This window comes from Suncus etruscus, chromosome 15 (assembly GCF_024139225.1).
Source record: "Suncus etruscus isolate mSunEtr1 chromosome 15, mSunEtr1.pri.cur, whole genome shotgun sequence".
NCBI classification, from domain to species: Eukaryota; Metazoa; Chordata; class Mammalia; order Eulipotyphla; family Soricidae; genus Suncus; species Suncus etruscus.
This window is the reverse complement of record NC_064862.1, coordinates 47,007,243-47,025,992: the sequence shown is the minus strand read 5'-3', so window position 1 is coordinate 47,025,992 and position 18,750 is coordinate 47,007,243. Positions and strand designations below refer to the sequence as shown.

Sequence of the window (18,750 nt, the reverse complement as noted above, 5' to 3'; positions counted from 1 at the left end):
GGCCGGCCAACTTGAAGGTGCTCCAACTGGAATATTTGCTAGAACACACAATGAGAGCCACATGGCGAGAGTACAGCTGCCTCAGTCTTGGCCTCCCTGTTCTGGACTGCTCCTACCTCACTCGGCATGAGAAAGTCCATCACTCTCAAGTCAAACGCACATGACCTGACCAAAGCTACAGAAAATTATAAGTCGGGAGTCTTCAAGGCACAAGGATGGGGCCAGCTGGGTCCCCCAGTCACAGGGCCCAGACGTCTGGGAGACAGATAGCTTTGGCCCTGATCTTTCCTACAAATGTCAGCATGGACAGGAGTGACCAGGGCCCTTGAACTACAGGAGTCCAAGCAGACAAAACTAACAAGATATTTCTTTAAGCCTTTTTTTTTTTTGGGGGGGGGGGTCACACTCGGCTTTGCTCAGGGGTTACTCCTGGCTCTGCACTCAGAAATCATTCCTGGCAGGCTCAGTGGACTGTATAGGATGCTGGGTATCAAATCTAGGCCTATCCTGGATCGCCCTACCACTGCTATCACTCCGGCCCTCTTTAAAGCCTATTTAATAGACAAGGTAGAGAAACCAGGGGTTTTATAACAAATCCCTAAGCCGGGAGAGAGAGCTGGGTTTGAAACCAAGGTAAGGTCAGATTGAGGGCCAGGTACAAGCAACAGTACAAGGCAAAAGGATAAACCATCCAGGAAAATAAAGCCAAAGCCCGTAGAAATCAGAGAGCAAGCTGCAGCTAGGAGTAGAAACTGTTCGCCAGTTCTCCATTCCACCACCAACTGCTACATACAACTCCCATACATCTCCCGAAACAAGACTCACTCGAAGCAAGGGTTTTATACAACTCCAGCCAAACTACCAGCCTGTGATAGTTCCTTCTTAAAGGGGCAGACCCCTTTTATGGCTGCTACTGGAGTTATTACAAGGGTATTACAGTAATGAAGGGTAAGACCTGGGAACTTCTCTATTGCCTCCCCTGGGTTGTGGGGGCCTGTCCCTGATTCTCTTGATCCTGGCACTCAATGTCCCCCCACTGTGTAATGCAGGTGCCCAGAGGTACCCAAACTTGGGACACAGCTGTACTTTTTCTGGTTAGATACTCAAAGGTTTTTTCAGATCCAGCCGCCTCCTCGTGGCCTGTGGGGGTGTCCCCAATTCAGATGCTGTGAGATCTGTAGCCTCTGGACAGGCCGTGAACCATGGGAGTCAGTCCAACAGGCAGAAAGGCGATTTGCAGGGAGTAGGACATAGTGGTCATTTGGGTCTACAACACTAACCACTACCTTTTCCCACCCTTTCTCGGCCACAGCCCAACTATGGAAACCAGCAATATGGACCAAACAGCCAGTTCCCTGCCCAGCCAGGCCAGTACCCCACCCCCAACGCTCCGAGGCCCCTCACCTCCCCCAACTATCCTGGGCAGAGGATGCCCAGCCAGCCGAGCACCGGGCAGTACCCGCCCCCCACCGTCAACATGGGGCAGTATTACAAGGTGAGTCCTGACTGCTCACAGAACCTCCCCACCCCCGGCCATCTCTCCCCAACCCCACCTGTAGCACGGTCAGCCATAACCCACGAGCCTGGTCCTCCACAACTGCAGCCCCTCGTGCCATCATGCCATTCGGCCTGCCCTGAGCCCTTCCCTCCTGGAGCAAACACTCCTGCCATGCTTCTTTCCTTAATTCTTTCTAGAAGGGGAACAGACAAGGAAATTTATCTCCTAAAGGCAACTTAGCCTTGAACAGTTCCGTTCACCCTAAAATGTTTCCTTGAGGCTGAATCTGTTACTCTGACTCTGTTATCTTAGACTCCCAGGGGCTGGAGCAATAGCACAGTAGGTAGGGCATTTGCCTTGCACATGGCCGACCTGTGTTCAATGCTTCTGCTCACTGCCGGCCCAGATTGGTCCTCAGCATCCCCTATGCCCTCCCACCCCCAGCCTACCAGGAGTGATTTCTGAGCACAGAGCACTGCCAGATGCGCTCTCCCCCAAAAGAAAAAAACCTTCACTCAGTTACTTCTTGCTACACTTTGGTTTCCACTTTCCCCTCCGCCAGCTACCTACCTTGGACTCTCATCCTTCTCTTTCTGTTGGACATTCAGGCGGTTTTCCCTCCCATGTTTGGAATCACACTGTGATGAGTCCCCTCAGACTCTGCACTTTGTTTCTTTTCTGAGAGCATCATGAAGGATATTTCCACACAGAGGACAGGGAATTCCTTCCTGGGCATGCTGACTGTTGGCACCCGCTTTACACCAGGTTTTCTGGTTTATTTTTATTTATTATTTTTGGACCACTTCAGAAGTTCACAGGGGTAACTAACTCCTGGCTCTGCATTCAGGGATCACTCCAGATTGGGAATCTGGAATGCTGGGAATTGAACTCAGATCAGCCACGTGCAAGGCAAACACCCCTCCCTACTGGGCTATCACTCCAGCCCCAGGTTTTGTGGTTTTACTAAATGGAACTTGGGGCAAAGAGGCCAGGCTCAGGGGGTCCCCCTCCCCCCTTGTCCTCACTGCCTCCAGTTAGATTCATGGTCCATTCTCTGCTTCCATCCTTTCTTGCAGCCAGAGCAGTTTAACGGGCAGAGTAACTCCTTCTCGGGAAACAGCTATGGCAGCTACAGCCAGGGGCCTGCCAGCAGGGTACGTTTGTGCAGACGGGGATGTTGGGGATTCTCTGGGCCAGCTTCAGGGGGTTGGGGTGGGGGGGCAGGAGCATGGACCTGGCCAGTTCCAGCAGCCAACAGATGATGACTAAGAGTAGAAGGAGGGAGATTTCTGGGGGTGCTGGCTGCCCCCTATCTTGTGGGATGCAGGGAGAGCCTGGAGGCATGATGGGGAGGCTGGACCCAAACAGTGCCCACCCTCCTTGCTTCTGATTTACATCTCTGAGATGATCAATCCAGGCTACGGGTGGGAACGAGGCCTGAGAGCCAGCCTGGGAGATGGGGACATGTAGGGGGTGTCGTCCAAGGTCCCTCCTGTCCTGCTCACTCCATAACTAACCCATATGTGGCATCTCTCTTTCTGCAGCCTCCCAGGCCAGTTCCTGTGGCAAATTACCCCCACTCACCTGTTCCAGGGAACCCCACGCCCCCCATGACCCCAGGAAGCAGCATTCCTGCTTATCTGTCCCCCAGCCAGGATGTCAAACCGCCTTTCCCCCCTGACATTAAGCCAAACATGAGTGCGTTGCCACCCCCACCCGGTGAGTGCCTACCCTCTAGTTGCAGGGGTCGGTGTGGGGGGCAACAGAAGGCTAACTCACCCCATTGTCCTGTCCTGTCCACCCGCCGCCCACAGCCAGCCACAATGACGAACTGAGACTGACCTTCCCAGTACGGGACGGGGTGGTGCTCGAGCCCTTCCGCCTGGAGCACAACCTGGCCGTGAGCAACCACGTCTTCCACCTGCGACCCACGGTCCACCAGACGCTCATGTGGAGGTGCGCCACCCCCACCTAACCTCCCTGTGCAGACGGGCAGCCCTGGCCTCATACCCCTAGCACCAGTGTGGAGTGGGCCAGGGAGTACCTGGTGGAGCCCCAAGTTTGCGGAGGGAAGGGGATGGGGCTGGAGGCAGGGACCAGGAGTGAAGGCTAGACAGGTACCAGCTTTCCTGAGCCTGGACGGGATTGTTGGATATCGGACTGGCCTCCACTGCTGACTGATGATGCCTATCTAGAAGAACCAGGCCAGAGAAGTCAGAGGCAGGCAGAGGCAGGGAGGGAACAGCACCCTGGGCAGGGCTCTGCCATGGGAGAGCCCCTGAGAGCACACACTTATAGGTCCAGACATTGAGGCCAGAGCCTCCCTGTGCCACTGATCCTCCTTTCCCTGCAGTGCCCATCCAAGGCCTCCTGTGGCCAGTACTGTCCCTGTTCCTTGCCCATGGGGTAGGGGCCCTTCAGATCCCTGGACTCTCCATGGGGTAGAGGGTTATGACTGAGTCAGAAGCAGCTAAGGCTTACCTTAGCCAGCCCCAGAGAATGGACATGCACTGCCCTTGCATGTAGCTTTTAGATGTATCTGCTCTGGGGAGCACAAATGGTGAGATAAGCAGTCATGGAAGGCACCCAGGCCAGTGGGGGGAGACCAATGTAGCCTAGCAACACCCCCTGAGCCTACGCCTGCACCCAGGTCCGACCTAGAGCTGCAGTTCAAGTGCTACCACCACGAGGACCGGCAGATGAACACCAACTGGCCGGCCTCTGTGCAGGTCAGTGTCAATGCCACCCCGCTGACCATCGAGCGTGGCGACAACAAGACCTCGCACAAGCCCCTGCACCTGAAGCACGTGTGTCAGCCGGGCCGCAACACCATCCAGATCACCGTCACGGCGTGCTGTTGTGTGAGTGGGCATGGAGGGCTGGACTGTCATGTGAGTGGGCGCAGGGGGCCAGGCATCTGCAGGAATGCAGTCAGAACAATCCAGGCTGGGTGTAATGAGGGGACAGTTTGGGGTGCAATGGCAGCAGAGACCCAGAGCCTTTCCTGAGTCTGACCATCCCTCTGTCTGGCTTGGACCCAGGCAGTGATCCACAATTCATCCTGCCTATCCAGCTCAGAGGCCCTTTTTCCAATGCTTGGATGGGCCCTGCCAGGACTACATTGGCCACTCCATCTGACCTCAGCCCTTTTGTCCCCACAGTCCCACCTATTCGTGCTACAGCTGGTGCACCGGCCGTCTGTGCGCTCTGTGCTCCAGGGCCTCCTCAAGAAGCGTCTGCTGCCTGCCGAGCACTGCATTACCAAGAGTGAGTCTCGGGAGCTGAGGGCTGAGTCACTGGGTTTCACCATAATCCTGCTGGAGATTTCCCCTTCCCCTTAAACTGGCCTGTCCCTATGTCCTTCTCACCCACGAGATGAGAACACAGTGCGGGGAGGGGGCAAATTCTGTCGTTTGTCCTAAGACCCTGTGCCTGCCCTCACCTGCCTGTCTTGCCCTCAGTCAAGCGGAATTTCAGCAGCGTGGCTGCCTCTTCAGGCAACACAGCCCTGAACGGTGAGGACGGCGTGGAACAGACGGCCATCAAGGTGTCCCTCAAGTGCCCCATCACCTTCCGGCGCATCCAGCTGCCCGCGCGTGGCCATGACTGCAAACACGTCCAGGTGGGACTCTGCCACCTCTGGGCACATGCCCACCTTCTCTGGAGCCATGGGGTGCTGATGGGCTGAAGAGCACTTAGCCCCCATCTCAGGCACGGGGCAGGGCCTTGCTGAGGTGGGCACTTTAGATCCGCACAGGGCACAACTGGGTGATAAAATGGAACAGCATTCCGGGGGCAGCACAGAGGCCACGGCCGGCCCAGACCTGCCCTCTTCTGTTGTTGCCTGACTTAACAGCTAAGCCCAGGGACAGTGGGAGGTCAGCGAGGGTCTCTACTCTATGACTCACCATCTGCCACTGTTTCTGGCCCCTGCAGTGCTTTGACCTGGAATCGTACCTGCAGTTGAACTGTGAGCGAGGGACATGGAGGTGCCCTGTGTGCAAGTGAGTCTCTCTTTGATATCCCTTGTCCTCTCACCTTTATGTCACCTGCCCTCCTGCCCTCACTGTCCCCTGTCCGGTCACCTCCACCAATCCATCTTGTTACCTCCCGTTTCCTGTCCTGTCACCCTCCACCCAGCCTGAAATCCACCAGAATCCAACCCCTGTAAATTTGGAGCACTGGCACAGCCAGAAGTTCTACAGTGCCCATGACGAGGCTGATGGGGCAGTGTAGGGTGGTTCAAGGCAGTACGGGATGGTTCGGGGCAGTTCAGGGTGGTTCAGGGCAGTTCGGGAGTTTGGGGAAGTGCAGGGTGATTATGCAGTACAGAGCTAAGACATAGCTGCATCTCTTTCTCCAGTAAAACTGCTCTCCTGGAGGGCCTGGAGGTGGACCAGTACATGTGGGGGATCCTGAACGCCATCCAGCAGTAAGTGGGTACCCTGGGTGGGGCTGGGCCAGCCAGGGATACCCCAACATCCCTGAAATACCACCAGTCCAGCAGCTCTCCCCCATCTCTCCAGGACCAAAGAACTTCTCCAGAATGAGCCAAGCCTAGTCTGGGTGGGAACCAAGGGGCTGTCCCTTGCTCTCATCCGATGTTACATCCACCACTCTGTCATGGGCCAGGGTGGGGGCAGCGGGTTTGGGTGGGTCCCTGATGTGATCCAGATCCTTGCATGACCCCTCCCTGCTCGGCAACCCAGAAACTCAGCCTTCTTTGCCCTCAGCTCCGAGTTCGAAGAGGTGACCATCGACCCCACGTGCAGCTGGCGGCCAGTCCCCATCAAGTCAGACCTGCACATCAAGGACGATCCTGACGGGGTCCCCTCCAAGCGCTTCAAGACCATGAGCCCCAGCCAGATGATTCTGCCCAATGTCATGGAGATGATCGCCGCATTGGGCCCCGGGCCTGCACCCTACCCACTGCCCCCACCCACCGGCGCCAACTCCAGTGACTACAGCAGCCAGGGTGGGCACCCAATCCCCCTGATCCAGACCCAGCTGGACAGGTGTCAGAGAACCCCACCCCCATGACCTGCCCTGTTATTGGGGCCAGACCTGGCTGCCTTCTGAGGCTCTATAGATCATCTGGGGGGGCACAGGGGCACCAAGCAGTGTTCGTTGGGGCTACTGGAACACTCCCCATGCCCTGTAGTTCTGGTCTTTGTCTGCCCTCCACCCCCACCCCCGTCCTCTTCCCTGTCTCATGATTTTCTTTGCCACCAAGCCTGATCTCTAGCCCTTTTTACAGTCACTCTGGCCTTCTCCTCTCCCCTACCCAGAGGCTGGATCCCTCCAGCCCTCAGCTCCTGAATATACCTTCCTAGGATATACCTTGGCAGACCATTCCCTGTGTCTCCAGGGCCTCTGGGAGCTCAGCCCCAAGGCTTCGCCCAAGCAATGAGGATGGGTGTCTAGTCTATGCCATGCGGTGGGAGGTTGGCGCTGACAGCCAGTACCTCTGGCTATGGCTTTAGGGTGCCCTGAGCCCCTGGTCATGGCTGTGCTGGAGCATTGGCCAATGAGCCAGAAGGAGGCTGAGTTTCTCCTGGCCCGGACTTTCTCAAATGCTGGTCCCCAACCTGGAGCACAGGGCTGAGCCAGCCAAGGGTATATGGCCACGTCCCAGCTAGGAGAGCCCAGAGATGTGCCTGCTCGAAGGCACCGTCATCCCCTCCCTCTCTGCCCATGATGGCCATGCTGGGCTGCCAGGACCCATCAGACAGCAACTCGACCTTACCCTAAGAAAGCCCTTCCCCAGTGACCCCCACATCTTTCCTGCAGGCAACAACTACCAGGGCCATGGGAACTTCGACTTCCCCCACGGGAACCCAGGAGGGACGCCTATGAATGACTTCATGCACGGGCCCCCCCAGCTTTCTCACCCTCCAGACATGCCCAGCAGTATGGCAGCCCTGGAGAAGCCCCTCAGCCATCCCCTGCAGGAGAGTGTGAGTGTCCGGGCCCTTCAGCCCAGAACTGGGAGGAAGACCGTGGGGGACAGACCACTTCCTGAGGGAGGAAGGCCGGCCATGTAAACGAACCACTTCCTGCAGGTGGGAGAAAGAGTGGCCATGTGGACCACTTCCTGTGGGAGAGAAGGAGGCTGTGTGGACCACCTTCTGAGGGAGGGTGGGAGGCCATATGGACCACTTCCTGAGGGAGAAAGGGAGGCCGTGTAGAAGGACCATGTCCTATAGGAAGAAGAGAGGCTATGTGGAACATTCCCTTCTGGAAGGGGTTGTGTAAATATCTCCTGAGTGGGAACCCGCCCTCAATGAGTGCTGACCAACCTGCCCATCTCGAGCCCTCTTTGCCTCCCTTTGAGTCCTGTCTAGTGAGCACTACTGGGCCAGTTGGTCAGACAGAAGCATCTGAGCCTGAGCCTAGGGCCTGATGCAGGTGAGGTGAGACAGTAAGGTCTGTACTAAGAGAGCAGGGCTCTCTGCTGGGCTTAGTGAGGAGAGCAGGGAGTCCCCAAGGCTGCAGTCACTCGGAGGCCTGAGGCTATAGTCACTGGGGCTGGAGCTGATCACCTCCATTGCCCAATGAAGCCTCCCCAGCTAATCACCTGGGCTCATTGCTAAGTGTCTAGAGCCCAGATGGCGTCCAGCTCCATGCCACTGCTTCCCAGTCAGGCCTCACCAGGGCCAGCAGGTCCCAGACATTCAGCCATGCAGGTGGCAAATCAGTTCCCCTTAACAAGCATCCTCAGAAGGACTCATGTGCCTGGGGACTCTCCTTGCCTCGGCTGGAGCCATAGCACAGTGGGAGGGCATTAACTTTGTATGCCACTGACCCAGGTTCGATCCCCGGCATCCCATATAGTCAAGAGAGGGAGGGAGGGAGAGAGAGATCCAATCAAAAAGCAGATACTTCTGCTTCACTGGGCCTGGATGCTCTAAGAGATGCCAGAGCTACAATCCTGTCAGCAGGTATAGACGTTGTCCCAGTGGGTATAGTGTCCCAGAGGTGTACATACTTTGGCTGGAGCATCCATGGAGGCTCTTGGGGACTTCTAACCTCACAGCTCATGGCCCAGACCAGACCACCCACAGCAGCAGGAGGGTCCTAGGAGGAGCAGAGGAAGGGGCGGGAGTTGCTGTGGCCGTCAGTTCTGCCCACAGAGTATAGGGCCAAACAGGTTGTGGGTCTGGTCCTACTGCCCCACATGGGCCCCGCTTCACCAGTTCCATGTCCATGTGGTCCTTCTCCCATCCCCAGCACCCTGGGGTATAACCCTGAGCTGGCCTGTCTCTGGGTAGTGACCAGGGCAGTTTCCAGGGTGTACACTCAGCATCTCCTACACGCCCCAGGACTCAGTTGCAGGAGGCTGTCAAGGCATCCCCCCAGCCCCGGCTGCACGCCTGCCCCATACTGTCTGTCTGTCTGCTCCGCCCTCCCTGGCCCTTCAGGGCCCTCTGCTGCACACAGCTCCTCCTCCTGCCTCCCTCTGCCCGGAAATAGTCCCATTGGTTTGGCTTCTCCATTTGCCCTCATTGTTCATTGTGCCAATGGTATCTGGGCCCGTGTGTCTATGCTGCCTGTCAAGAGTCTCTCAGCGCACAACCTCCAGGGTCTGCACAGCCTCCAAGGACCACATAATTTCTCAGGGCCCACACAACCCTTGGGCCCACCCCTCTCCAGTCTCCCTGATCACAGCCTGTAGAAAAAAAATTTTTTCTTGTTTCTTTGCCACAGACAACACCCGGTTTTGCCCCTATGGCTCTCTTGGGTCTGTCCTTTCCCAGCTTAATGGGTCTCTGTCCTCCCTGGGCGGTGCTTGTCCCCTCACTCTCTCTCCCCCTCTCTCCCCGCAGATGCCCCATGCTGGCAGCTCCGAGCAGCCACACCCCTCCATGCAGCAGGGCCTGCATGGCCCGCACCCTGGCGCACAGTCAGGGCCTCCGCTCCACCACAGCGGGGCACCTGCCCAGCCCCCCCGGCCGCCGCCACAGGCCGCCCCCAGCAGCCACCCTCACGGCGACCTGACCTTTAACCCCTCCTCCGCCTTAGAGGGTCAGGCGGGGGCGCAGGGAGCGTCTGACATGCCGGAGCCTTCGCTGGATGTAAGTCGGGGTCGCCCACCCCAGGCAGCAGGGGTGGGGCTCAGGGGGGCACCCAGCAACGCGAGCAGTGCCCAAGGCCCCTCGGCACAGCCCCCTGTACCCTGTGGCCCCCCTACACTGCAGCCAGGACCTCCGCCCCATCCATCCATTTGTCTGATGTCTGTCTGTCCATCTGTCCTCGTCTCTGGTCCCGTGTCCTCAGCAGTCTGGGTGAGGGAACACCAAGGCCAGGATCCCCTGTCCATCTGTCTGTCTGCCCTGTCTCTGGTCCCGCGTCCTCACTGCTTTTGCTCACTCCATCGCTCGCTCAGGGGCCCCGTGTGGGCTGACCAGGGCTGGGTTGTGGCTCTCCAGCCCCATGGGGGTCACCCACATGCCTCGGATTCCCCCAAAGTTCCCCGCCCATCCCTTGGCCAGAGCTGCCAACCCTGGGGACCGGGGTTTCTTGGCTTTCACTAAAGGAATGTCTCCTCCCAGCACCCCCAGGGCTTGGGGCCACCCAGACTGCCCAGCAGTGGGGGAAATTTGGGACAAAGTATACCAGCAACAGGGACATGAACTCTGGGGGACCTGACCCTGAGGAGAGCAGGGGGATTACCATCCCTGCTGGCCTGTGCCCGGTGGGCAGTGACCATGGCCTTGCCAGCACCTGGGGAGGTGGGCCGGAGGGGGCATGAGGACCCAGCCCTGGGGACGCCCACTTACCTGCCTCTGCCCGTCCACAGCTCCTCCCAGAACTCACCAACCCCGATGAGCTCCTGTCCTACTTGGACCCGCCCGACCTGCCCAGCAATAGCAATGATGACCTCCTGTCTCTCTTCGAGAACAACTGAGGCCCTGCAACCCCACGCCCACCCCCTGGGGGAGGGAGCACTGTGACCGGCGCACCGAGCTGGCCCCGACCACACATCCTTCCTTCCTTCCCCGTGTGCTGACTGCCCAGTTCTTTCTGCGTCTACACCATGGCCCTGACCCCTTGCCCAGCGCCTCTTCCAAGCAACTGAGCCTGAGCAGAGGCCACATGCCCCCAGATAGAGCTGAGCCCTGGCTGGGCTTCGAGGATCCTTGTGCACTGCCAGCCTCCCAGCACCACAGAAAAGCACAAAACTCCAGGGGACGAGGAACCGCTCTTGCAGCCTGGGGTGCTGCCTGGCCCCCAGAAATTGGACGCTGAGGTGCCCAGAGAGTGGAGAAAGGAGCCACAGTGGGAGGGGGAACAGGGAGAGGGGGTCCCTTGGTGGCCAGCAGCACCGAGGCTTCTGGACCCAGCCCAGTCAGGGTGGGATGCAGGACCCTACTGCAGTTACTGTGCCCTGATGGGGCAGGAGGTGGGCAGCAGTGAGACCAAGAGCTGAATCTGCTTCAAGCCTCTCCTGCATCCCAGAGCTCTGCGGCTCTTCAAGGAACGTGCTTGGACTTGGGGGACAGCGAGTGACCGATCCTACTCTCCCAGACTGTGCTGGGCCCTGCCTCCCCCTCTCTACCCACCTGTCAAGCCAGTGGGCAGTGGGCGGCCGGGGTATTGTGGAGCACCCACTTTGTCTTCGTGGGCATCAGCCGCTGTTCGTTCCTGCACAAGGCTGCCCCAGCCCATTCCCCGCCTCACGGAGACAAGGACCCCCCCCCCCCCTTGAGCTTCCCATCGGACACTCCTTTTCCCCCTCCCGCCAGCTGGACCAGCCCCCATGTCCCTTACTTTCCCGCTCCATCTCCGGGGTCTCCAGGCTCTCTGCATCCACCTGGTTCAGGCTCTTCTGTGACCCCCGCCCCAGCCACAGTGATTGTGGAGGGGGTGGGTCAGTTCTGTCTATCAGGGCATCTGGGCCGGCTCACTGCTGCCAGAACCAGGGGTCTCCTACATCTTGTCCATCTCCCCACCCAGTGGTCTCCAGAACCCCACTTCAACTTCCCAGAGAGCCGCCAACCTCACTCCCTTTTGGTTCCTGTCACCCCATGTTGAGGTTTGTTGCCAGCGTGGTGTTCAGTCCGCAAACCGATTATTTGAAGAATTGCTTTTGTAAATATCTTTGTGAATATTTTAGTATCGTCTTTGATAATATCCAATGTTTTCACGACCTGGTTATAGCCTTTGCTGGTGTTTTTAAAAATAACCTTGACTCAACAACAGAAGCCGAGTCCTTTTTTAAAAAACAAACAAAACAAAAACAGAAATGTGGCCCGGTTTGTCCGTCTGGGAAGGAAGGACACGGGGCCCATCTGGGCACCTCCTCACCTTGAACCGCCGTCTGGGATGCTCTGACCCCCCCACTTGACACCCCCAGGCTTCCAGAGGCCTCGGTGCCTCTGCTTTCCACTCAGCCATCTGGGGTCTGTGTGGTTCTCAGGTGTGCCCCTGCTCACTCCCCTACACACAGCTTCCCAGTGCCAAGAGCCACCCTGTGCCCACCACTCAGGCTCCTGATGCCCCCTCTCAGCCCTGGCTGGGTCAGTCCAGGGCTTGCACTGGGAGCAGGGGTACTCTTGTGGGGTGGAGTCAGGACGAAGGCAGGGGGGTCCTAAATTCAGTCACCTGGGGCAGCAGTGCCCCCTGATTATGACAGTCTCAGGTGAAGACACCCCCTCTCCCGAATGGGGATGGCTGTGCAGAGCCATAAGTCACATCAGCAAGCACAGGAAACCTGACAGGCATTAGGTCGCGCCTGCCACCCTGAACAGACGCACCGGCCAGCACCACACCTCGGTTTGAAGCTTTACCCACGCACCCTGTTCTGTATTTGTTTTCATTCAGAAGAAACGTGTCATGCTGTCTCCCTCATGGAAGCCCCAAACGCCCCCACACACGCACCCCCAGGAGCCACACGTCCGTCCATCCATCTGTCCATCTGTCCATCCCATCTGCTGGCCCCAGCAGCGCCTGGAAGGGCGTGTACATATGTAAATGAGAAATAGAGACATGCTAACAGATGCATTCATTGGCCCTGGAATGTGTATTTTTATTTTACAAAACACAAACAAGACTTGGAACTCCATCCGAGCAGTGGAAAAACTAGATCCTGTTTGCTAGCGTTCGTGAGATCTCTCCACCTCCGTCTTCTGTAAGATATTCGGACCCTGTGTGGAAAAGCAATTTCTTTTTTTTTTCTTTTCCTTTTTTCTTTTTGTTTTTTCTTTTGGTTTTGTTCTTGTTTTTATTTTACCTACATGTACTACTTAGCTTCAGTGTGCTAGTCCTACCACCTGTGTATTTTTTAGGGTGCTATGGAAATAATGAAAAGAAACGGGGATTTCAGAAGAAAAATGTAACCAAATTCATACTTTGTCTAATTTTTTGATATCATGGTTGCAGGTGATCTGCTCACCCCATATCCACACCCCCATAGTGCAGCCCCAAAGTGACCCCCCAAAGAAGCCGCCATCTTTGTACACCCACGTACAATTGCAATCATTTCATACTTTAAACTGGTCAGAAACTAATTGTGATTAGTCTTGCAAAGCTGTATGTAGTTAGATGATGTGACGACACCTCTAATATTTATCTAATAAATATGTATTCAGATGAAACCTGTATATTAGGTGTTCATGTGGTTATTTTGTATTTAAAGATCAAATTATTTGACTATTGCTAGACATTTCTATACTCTGTTGTAACACTGAGGAATCTCATTTGCCCGTGTTAATTTTTTTCTAAATAAATGGACAAAAATGAAGGATTGGCGAATTAGCTATTTTGTGAGTGCTAAGGAGTGGTTTGCTTTGGGTTTTTTTTTTTTTTTTTTTTTTTTGATTTCTTTTGGTTTTGGGGCCACACCTGGTGATGCTCAGAGGTTACTCCTGGCTCTGTGCTCAGGGATCACTCCTGACAGTGCTCGGGGGATCTTCTGGCACACCAGGGGTCGAACTCAGGTAGGCTTCATTGCAAGGCAATGCCCTTTCCGATGTCCTATCACCCCAGTCCCTGGTTTTTTTTTTTGTTTTGTTTTGTTTTTTACCACAAAGAGAGGAAGCAATGTGAGCAATTTGGCTGTGGAGCTGGAAGGACCCAGGTCTGGGGAGTGCAGAGCAGCCCTGTGGGTGCAGCCACGCCGGATGCCCACTAGCCAGGCTCCCATAGTCCCCCTGGATGTTCTGGAATCAGGCCAGTGACTTATTGGACCTCAGGGTGCTGCTGTCCAAAGTGTGGCCTCAGGCTTCTGAACCCCTCCTCTCTGCACCTTGTCCCAGCCATGGTGTCTCTTCCCTGATTGCAGCACCTGCTGTCCCATCCCTACCACCACTGCAGGCTCAGCTGCTCTGTCCTCAGCTCCAATCTTTGCCTGGCTGCTGACCCCTGTCTTTTGTGGGGCCATGGGATTGAGCACCCCAAATACTGCCCCTGGAACATATCAGCAGAAAAGAGTTGGACTGAGATCCGTGTGTGAGCCAGTCAACATCATGTGTCTTTACGCCTATATACATATGTATTCCTACATGCCTATGTGTGTGCATTCACATGTGTTCCTAAACATGTGTATATGTATCATGTTCCTTTGTATTCCTACACCATGTCAACGTGTATGTATATTGTCTATGTATTGTATTCCTACATATGTTTATGTGCATCCTTGTATGTCCATATATGTCTACATGTCTTGCTGTGTCTGCATGTTTTCACATGCATGATCATTGACATGTCTTGCATGCCTTCTGCATGCTTGTATATGTGTGTCCATATGTGTCTGCACACATCCATGTGTATGCTTGCATGTACCTATTGTGCATGCGTGTGGGTATATGTACGCAGAACCGAGTGTGGTTGTACCCACAATTAAACTACTTGTGGAACTGGGTACTGGAAGACACCCCCCAGGACTTGCCCCAGATGGTAGATGGTTGGAGGCAGTGAGGACAATCAGTGTTTTAGATCCTGGGGTGAGGCACAAGTCTGGCATGTTCGGTCTCAGCACAGCGTGACCCAAGCACCAAGTGTGGCATAGTTGGATTTCAGTTCAGAAGAGTTAAGGGGATTCCCCCAGGGGCTCAAGCAGGTAAAGTGGATTAAAGATAGCAAGACAGGTGCTAGTCTCAGACACAGCTAACCCAGGTTCAATCTCCCCACAACATCCCACATGGTCCCAAGCCCAGCCAGGAGTGATCCCTGAGCACCAATAAGTATGTCCCCGAAACAAATGAAAATCCTGGGGCTGGACGTGCTCCTGGACTCAGGCAACACCAAATTACAAACCAGAAACCTCAGGCCTCCAGTCATGCCTAACTCCAGCACTGGCCTTTGGCCAACTGCAGAGGCAGGAGAGACCTCAGTGGGGGCCACAGTCCTTCAAGCAATACAGGACATGGCATCACAGGAGCCGAGAAAGGGGCCTCCAGACTTCGATGGAGTCTCCCACATGACCGTGTTTATGAGTTAGAGGAGGGTAGAGGCAGCAGCTGGTGGGGAAGGTCTGGGTGGCAAGAATTACCCATGCCATAGGCTTGTTATAGGAGTCTGCTGGGTTCCTGTCCCAGCATCACAGGGTCCCAAGAGTACTGTAGAGAGGAGCACTGAGCCAGGAGTAGCCCCTAAACACATAATGAGTTCAGGATTGAACCCAGGCCCCTTACATGCAGAGCATGTTCTCCCCCCACCCTGCTTGTTGAGCTCATTTGCTGTCTCTGTCTCTGTGTGCCTCTGTTTCTGTTCCTGTCTGTTTCTTGTCTCTATATCTCTATGTCTCTGACTCTCCCTACCTCTTTTTTTTTGGGGGGGGGGGCCACACCTGTTTGACGCTCAGGGGTTACTCCTGGCTATGTGCTCAGAAATTGCTTCTGGCTTGGGGGGATCATATGAGACACCGGGGGATCGAACCACGGTCCGTCCTACACTAGCGCTTGCAAGGCAGACACCTCACCTCTAGCGCCACCTTCCTGGCCCCAACTCTCCCTATCTTTGTCTCTTGACTTTGTTTCATTTTCTCTTTCTTTCTTTCTTTCTTTCTTTCTTTCTTTCTTTCTTTCTTTCTTTCTTTCTTTCTTTCTTTCTTTCTTTCTTTCGTTTTGTTTTTGGGTCACACCCAGCAGCGCTCTACACTCAGAAATCGCTCCTGGCAGGCTTAGGGGACCATATGGGATGCAGGAATTCGCCGGGATTCGAACCACCGTCCTTCTGCATGCATGGGAAATGCCCTACCTCCATGCTATCTCTCCAGCCCCGTTTCACTATCTTTCACTTTGACTATCTCTGTCTCTCTGTCTCACGTGCGTGTGCGCACACACACACACACACACACACACACACACACGTCCCCTCTGCCCCTCTCCTGGAATGTACATGCTTTGTGTTGGCACCAGAGGGTTCAGATGGCCCAGCGGGGCCCATGTGGATCAGAATCACATTGAGACAGAGCCTCTGGCGCTGCCATGACCTGACTGAGCTTGTAACATCCTGGAGGTCCCCGGATTCTGCAAACAAAGCCCAGGCCCAGCTCAGGGGCTTAAACGACTCCACGCCCCCACCTAGTGGCCATTTTACCCATTGCATGGCTCAAGGTCAGCATTTCCACCATCTCACTCACACACACACACACACACACACCTCAAAGTACCACAGAGCCCAAGTCTCTGCCAATTGCATGGCTCAAGGTCAGCATTTCCACCATCTCACTCACACACACACACACACACAACTCAAAGTACCACAGAGCCCAAGTCTCTGGGAGTTTGTAAACTGACTCTGGAGCACCCGTTCCTGAGCACAGCATCATCCTCTCAGGTGCATTAGCAGTGCAGGGACAGTGGTGGAAGGTCTGTGTTTAGGTCTTCACACCCATGAAATTCCTCTCCTTGTCTCTGCCTACCCTCTGGATCTCCAACCCCAGGTGAATGAGATTGAGTCAGAGTCGCACATGAAATAATCCAAACCAGACAGAGGGTCAAACACATATAGTCTGGCAGTCTTCTACCTCGTATCTCTAGCAGGCTGCATGCCAGAACTGTTTTTATTGAGTACAAAGACCACTCCCAGGAGGGGCAGTAAGCTCAGTCTATTCTGAGCCTGCCCCACCCAGGTTTATATATAAGACTATAAGACAATCTTTGTTTTGGGTGAAACCAAAACAGATACAAAGAAACCAGGGTTGATCTTTGTTTTGGGTAAAATACATGTAACCCAACACTTCAGGTCTGAGCATTCACTGCCTTCCGCTGTCTGATGGGCAAAGAGCATGTTGCCTCTTTTTTTTGTTTTTTGTTTTGGTTTTTGGTTTTTGGGTCACACCCGGCAGCGCTCAGGGGTTACTCCTGGCTCTATGCTCAGAAATCGCCCCTGGCAGGCACGGGGGACCATATGGGATGCCGGGATTCAAACCACCGTCTTTCTGCATGAAAGGCATACGCCTTACCTCCATGCTATCTCTCCAGTCCCACATGTTGCCTCTTGAAGTGAGCAAGGGCATGGCCTGGCCAGGCCTGTGGGCTGGAGCATATTTGCAATGCGAGATTCCCAGGTGAAACCAAGTCTAGGACCAAGAGATGAAACCACAGTAGGGTTCAAACCTGTGCACCTGGGTCTGACTCGCCACCTCAGCCAGCCAGCACTTGTGGGTGGAAAGTACCATTATACCGGTTCTTCCCGGGGTATATAAGTACCTGGCCACTGTAACAGTTTGTTCTTGCTGCGTAACAAACAGGTGCAAACTATGAATGACAACACAACAATTTATTTGGTCCCTGGATCTGTGCAGATCTGGTAGTGCTGCTGCTCTGGGTCAGGCCCTCTGACCCCAGCTGGTTTGCTCACATTTACGCAAGTCAGCTGGCAGGTTGGACTAGGTTCGCTCATCTACCCCGAGAACTGGCCTGTTGTCAACTGGGATGAGGAGGAGCTGGGCTGCTTGCCTCATCACCCATCTGGCAAGACTGGACTTGCTCAGACATGGGACATACAAAAGGAAGAACAGAAGGAAAAGGAGCCATGGCTTCTGAAAGTTTTCAAGTGACCCAAGGGTCCCAAGGGTCACTTGTACCAAAACAAAAAGTCAGACAAGGCACCAGCTTACCCAGGTATAATTGCTGGGGAAATCCTCGCCCATTTACCCCCTCCACACACACACTTAAGCAGCTTCAACTTTGCATCACAGAGAGGTGAGGTCAGAGGGAGGAAGTGTAGGTAGGTGATAGCAGCTGAGTACAGCTACATGGTTCCATGAGCCAGGACACAACCCTGTCTTCTGGGTCTGGCTGGGTCCAGCTAAGCCCATCCACACCCTTCTCTAAAACAATTCTGGTACTGGCCATGGAGCTGTAAGAGCCATGAGGTTGGATGAGAAAGGCCCTAGAAGGTGACCATGTGGTGAGAGCTGAAAACAGGGACAAAGAGAAATAAACAGTGAACAGGAAGACTCCTCCCTCTATTCATACCCTTGGTAACCTGGCAGCCTTCTGCTATACGTCCATGGAAATGTGGTCCCTTCCTTTATGGCAGGTCTCATCCTAATGCACAATAGCTGTTTGGATGAGAGGAACTTGGTGTGGGCCCAGGACTGTCCATCTAGCCCAAAGAAAAAGGCTATTTCTTGGGGTTCCACATGGGATCAGATGTGGGGACCTGGCAGATCCAGCATTACTTTCAGAAGTCTTAGGTCCTAGGGTCATTGCAAGCATCCCTGGCTTGAAGACCAGAAGTTCAGTATCCAGTGTGGGTGTACCTATTTAAGACCCTAGACCCACCCACTTCTGGGAGGGGTCTTGGGAACCGGATAGTAGGTGTAACCTTACCTGCTAGACCCTCCCACACCTGGGAGGGGTCTGGGAAATGTTATATAAGGCTTGGACCAAGGGAATTCGGCCTTTTTTGGCTTTTTGCCCGTTCTGCGCTGCTGGGCGCTCTGGCTTTTGGGTTTTTGTGTTCTGGTCTTTGACCAGCATGGAGCCCAAAGGGAAGATGGCTGAAAGGAGTTTAGATGCAGGGCCAAGAATAACTAGTGCTTAAAAGGTTATGAGATAGGCCACACACATGTGGTGAATAGGGCCTGAATAAAGATGATTCTTCCTAAAGCCTGCCTGTGAGTGAGTCTTGATTACGCCGATTACCTGGGCCTGGAACTTGCCAGCTGGATGGGGGATGAAGCCACGTGGCTGGGGCCTAAGCACAAAGGCCTCCATCCATCGCCATCCAGCCCCATCGTTAATTATTTCATGCTACATCCAGGACTCCCCTAGTGTTCTTTCCCCATAGTACAGGCT

At 54.8% G+C, this 18,750-nt stretch overlaps 2 protein-coding genes across 6 annotated transcripts in view; both read left to right on the top strand.

The window, feature by feature from the left end:
• The window catches only part of ZMIZ1 (zinc finger MIZ-type containing 1), a 95,958-nt gene extending 82,717 nt beyond the window's left edge, over positions 1-13,241 (top strand). For 2 of the 3 annotated variants that reach the window (XM_049789621.1, XM_049789620.1), the window contains exons 12-24: positions 1,313-1,495; positions 2,575-2,652; positions 3,043-3,217; positions 3,313-3,454; positions 4,149-4,359; positions 4,660-4,765; positions 4,960-5,120; positions 5,435-5,502; positions 5,862-5,930; positions 6,232-6,473; positions 7,289-7,455; positions 9,325-9,573; positions 10,299-13,241. In XM_049789621.1, the coding sequence (XP_049645578.1) occupies positions 1,313-1,495; positions 2,575-2,652; positions 3,043-3,217; positions 3,313-3,454; positions 4,149-4,359; positions 4,660-4,765; positions 4,960-5,120; positions 5,435-5,502; positions 5,862-5,930; positions 6,232-6,473; positions 7,289-7,455; positions 9,325-9,573; positions 10,299-10,406 (1,959 nt within the window). In that variant the 3' untranslated portion in view covers positions 10,407-13,241. The remainder of the gene's footprint in view (positions 1-1,312; positions 1,496-2,574; positions 2,653-3,042; positions 3,218-3,312; positions 3,455-4,148; positions 4,360-4,659; positions 4,766-4,959; positions 5,121-5,434; positions 5,503-5,861; positions 5,931-6,231; positions 6,474-7,288; positions 7,456-9,324; positions 9,574-10,298) is intronic. The other variant, XM_049789622.1, reaches the window with a different exon arrangement.
• Positions 1-18,750, top strand: part of PPIF (peptidylprolyl isomerase F) — a 531,572-nt gene that overhangs the window by 494,057 nt on the left and 18,765 nt on the right. The gene's annotated exons all lie outside the window — the stretch shown is intronic.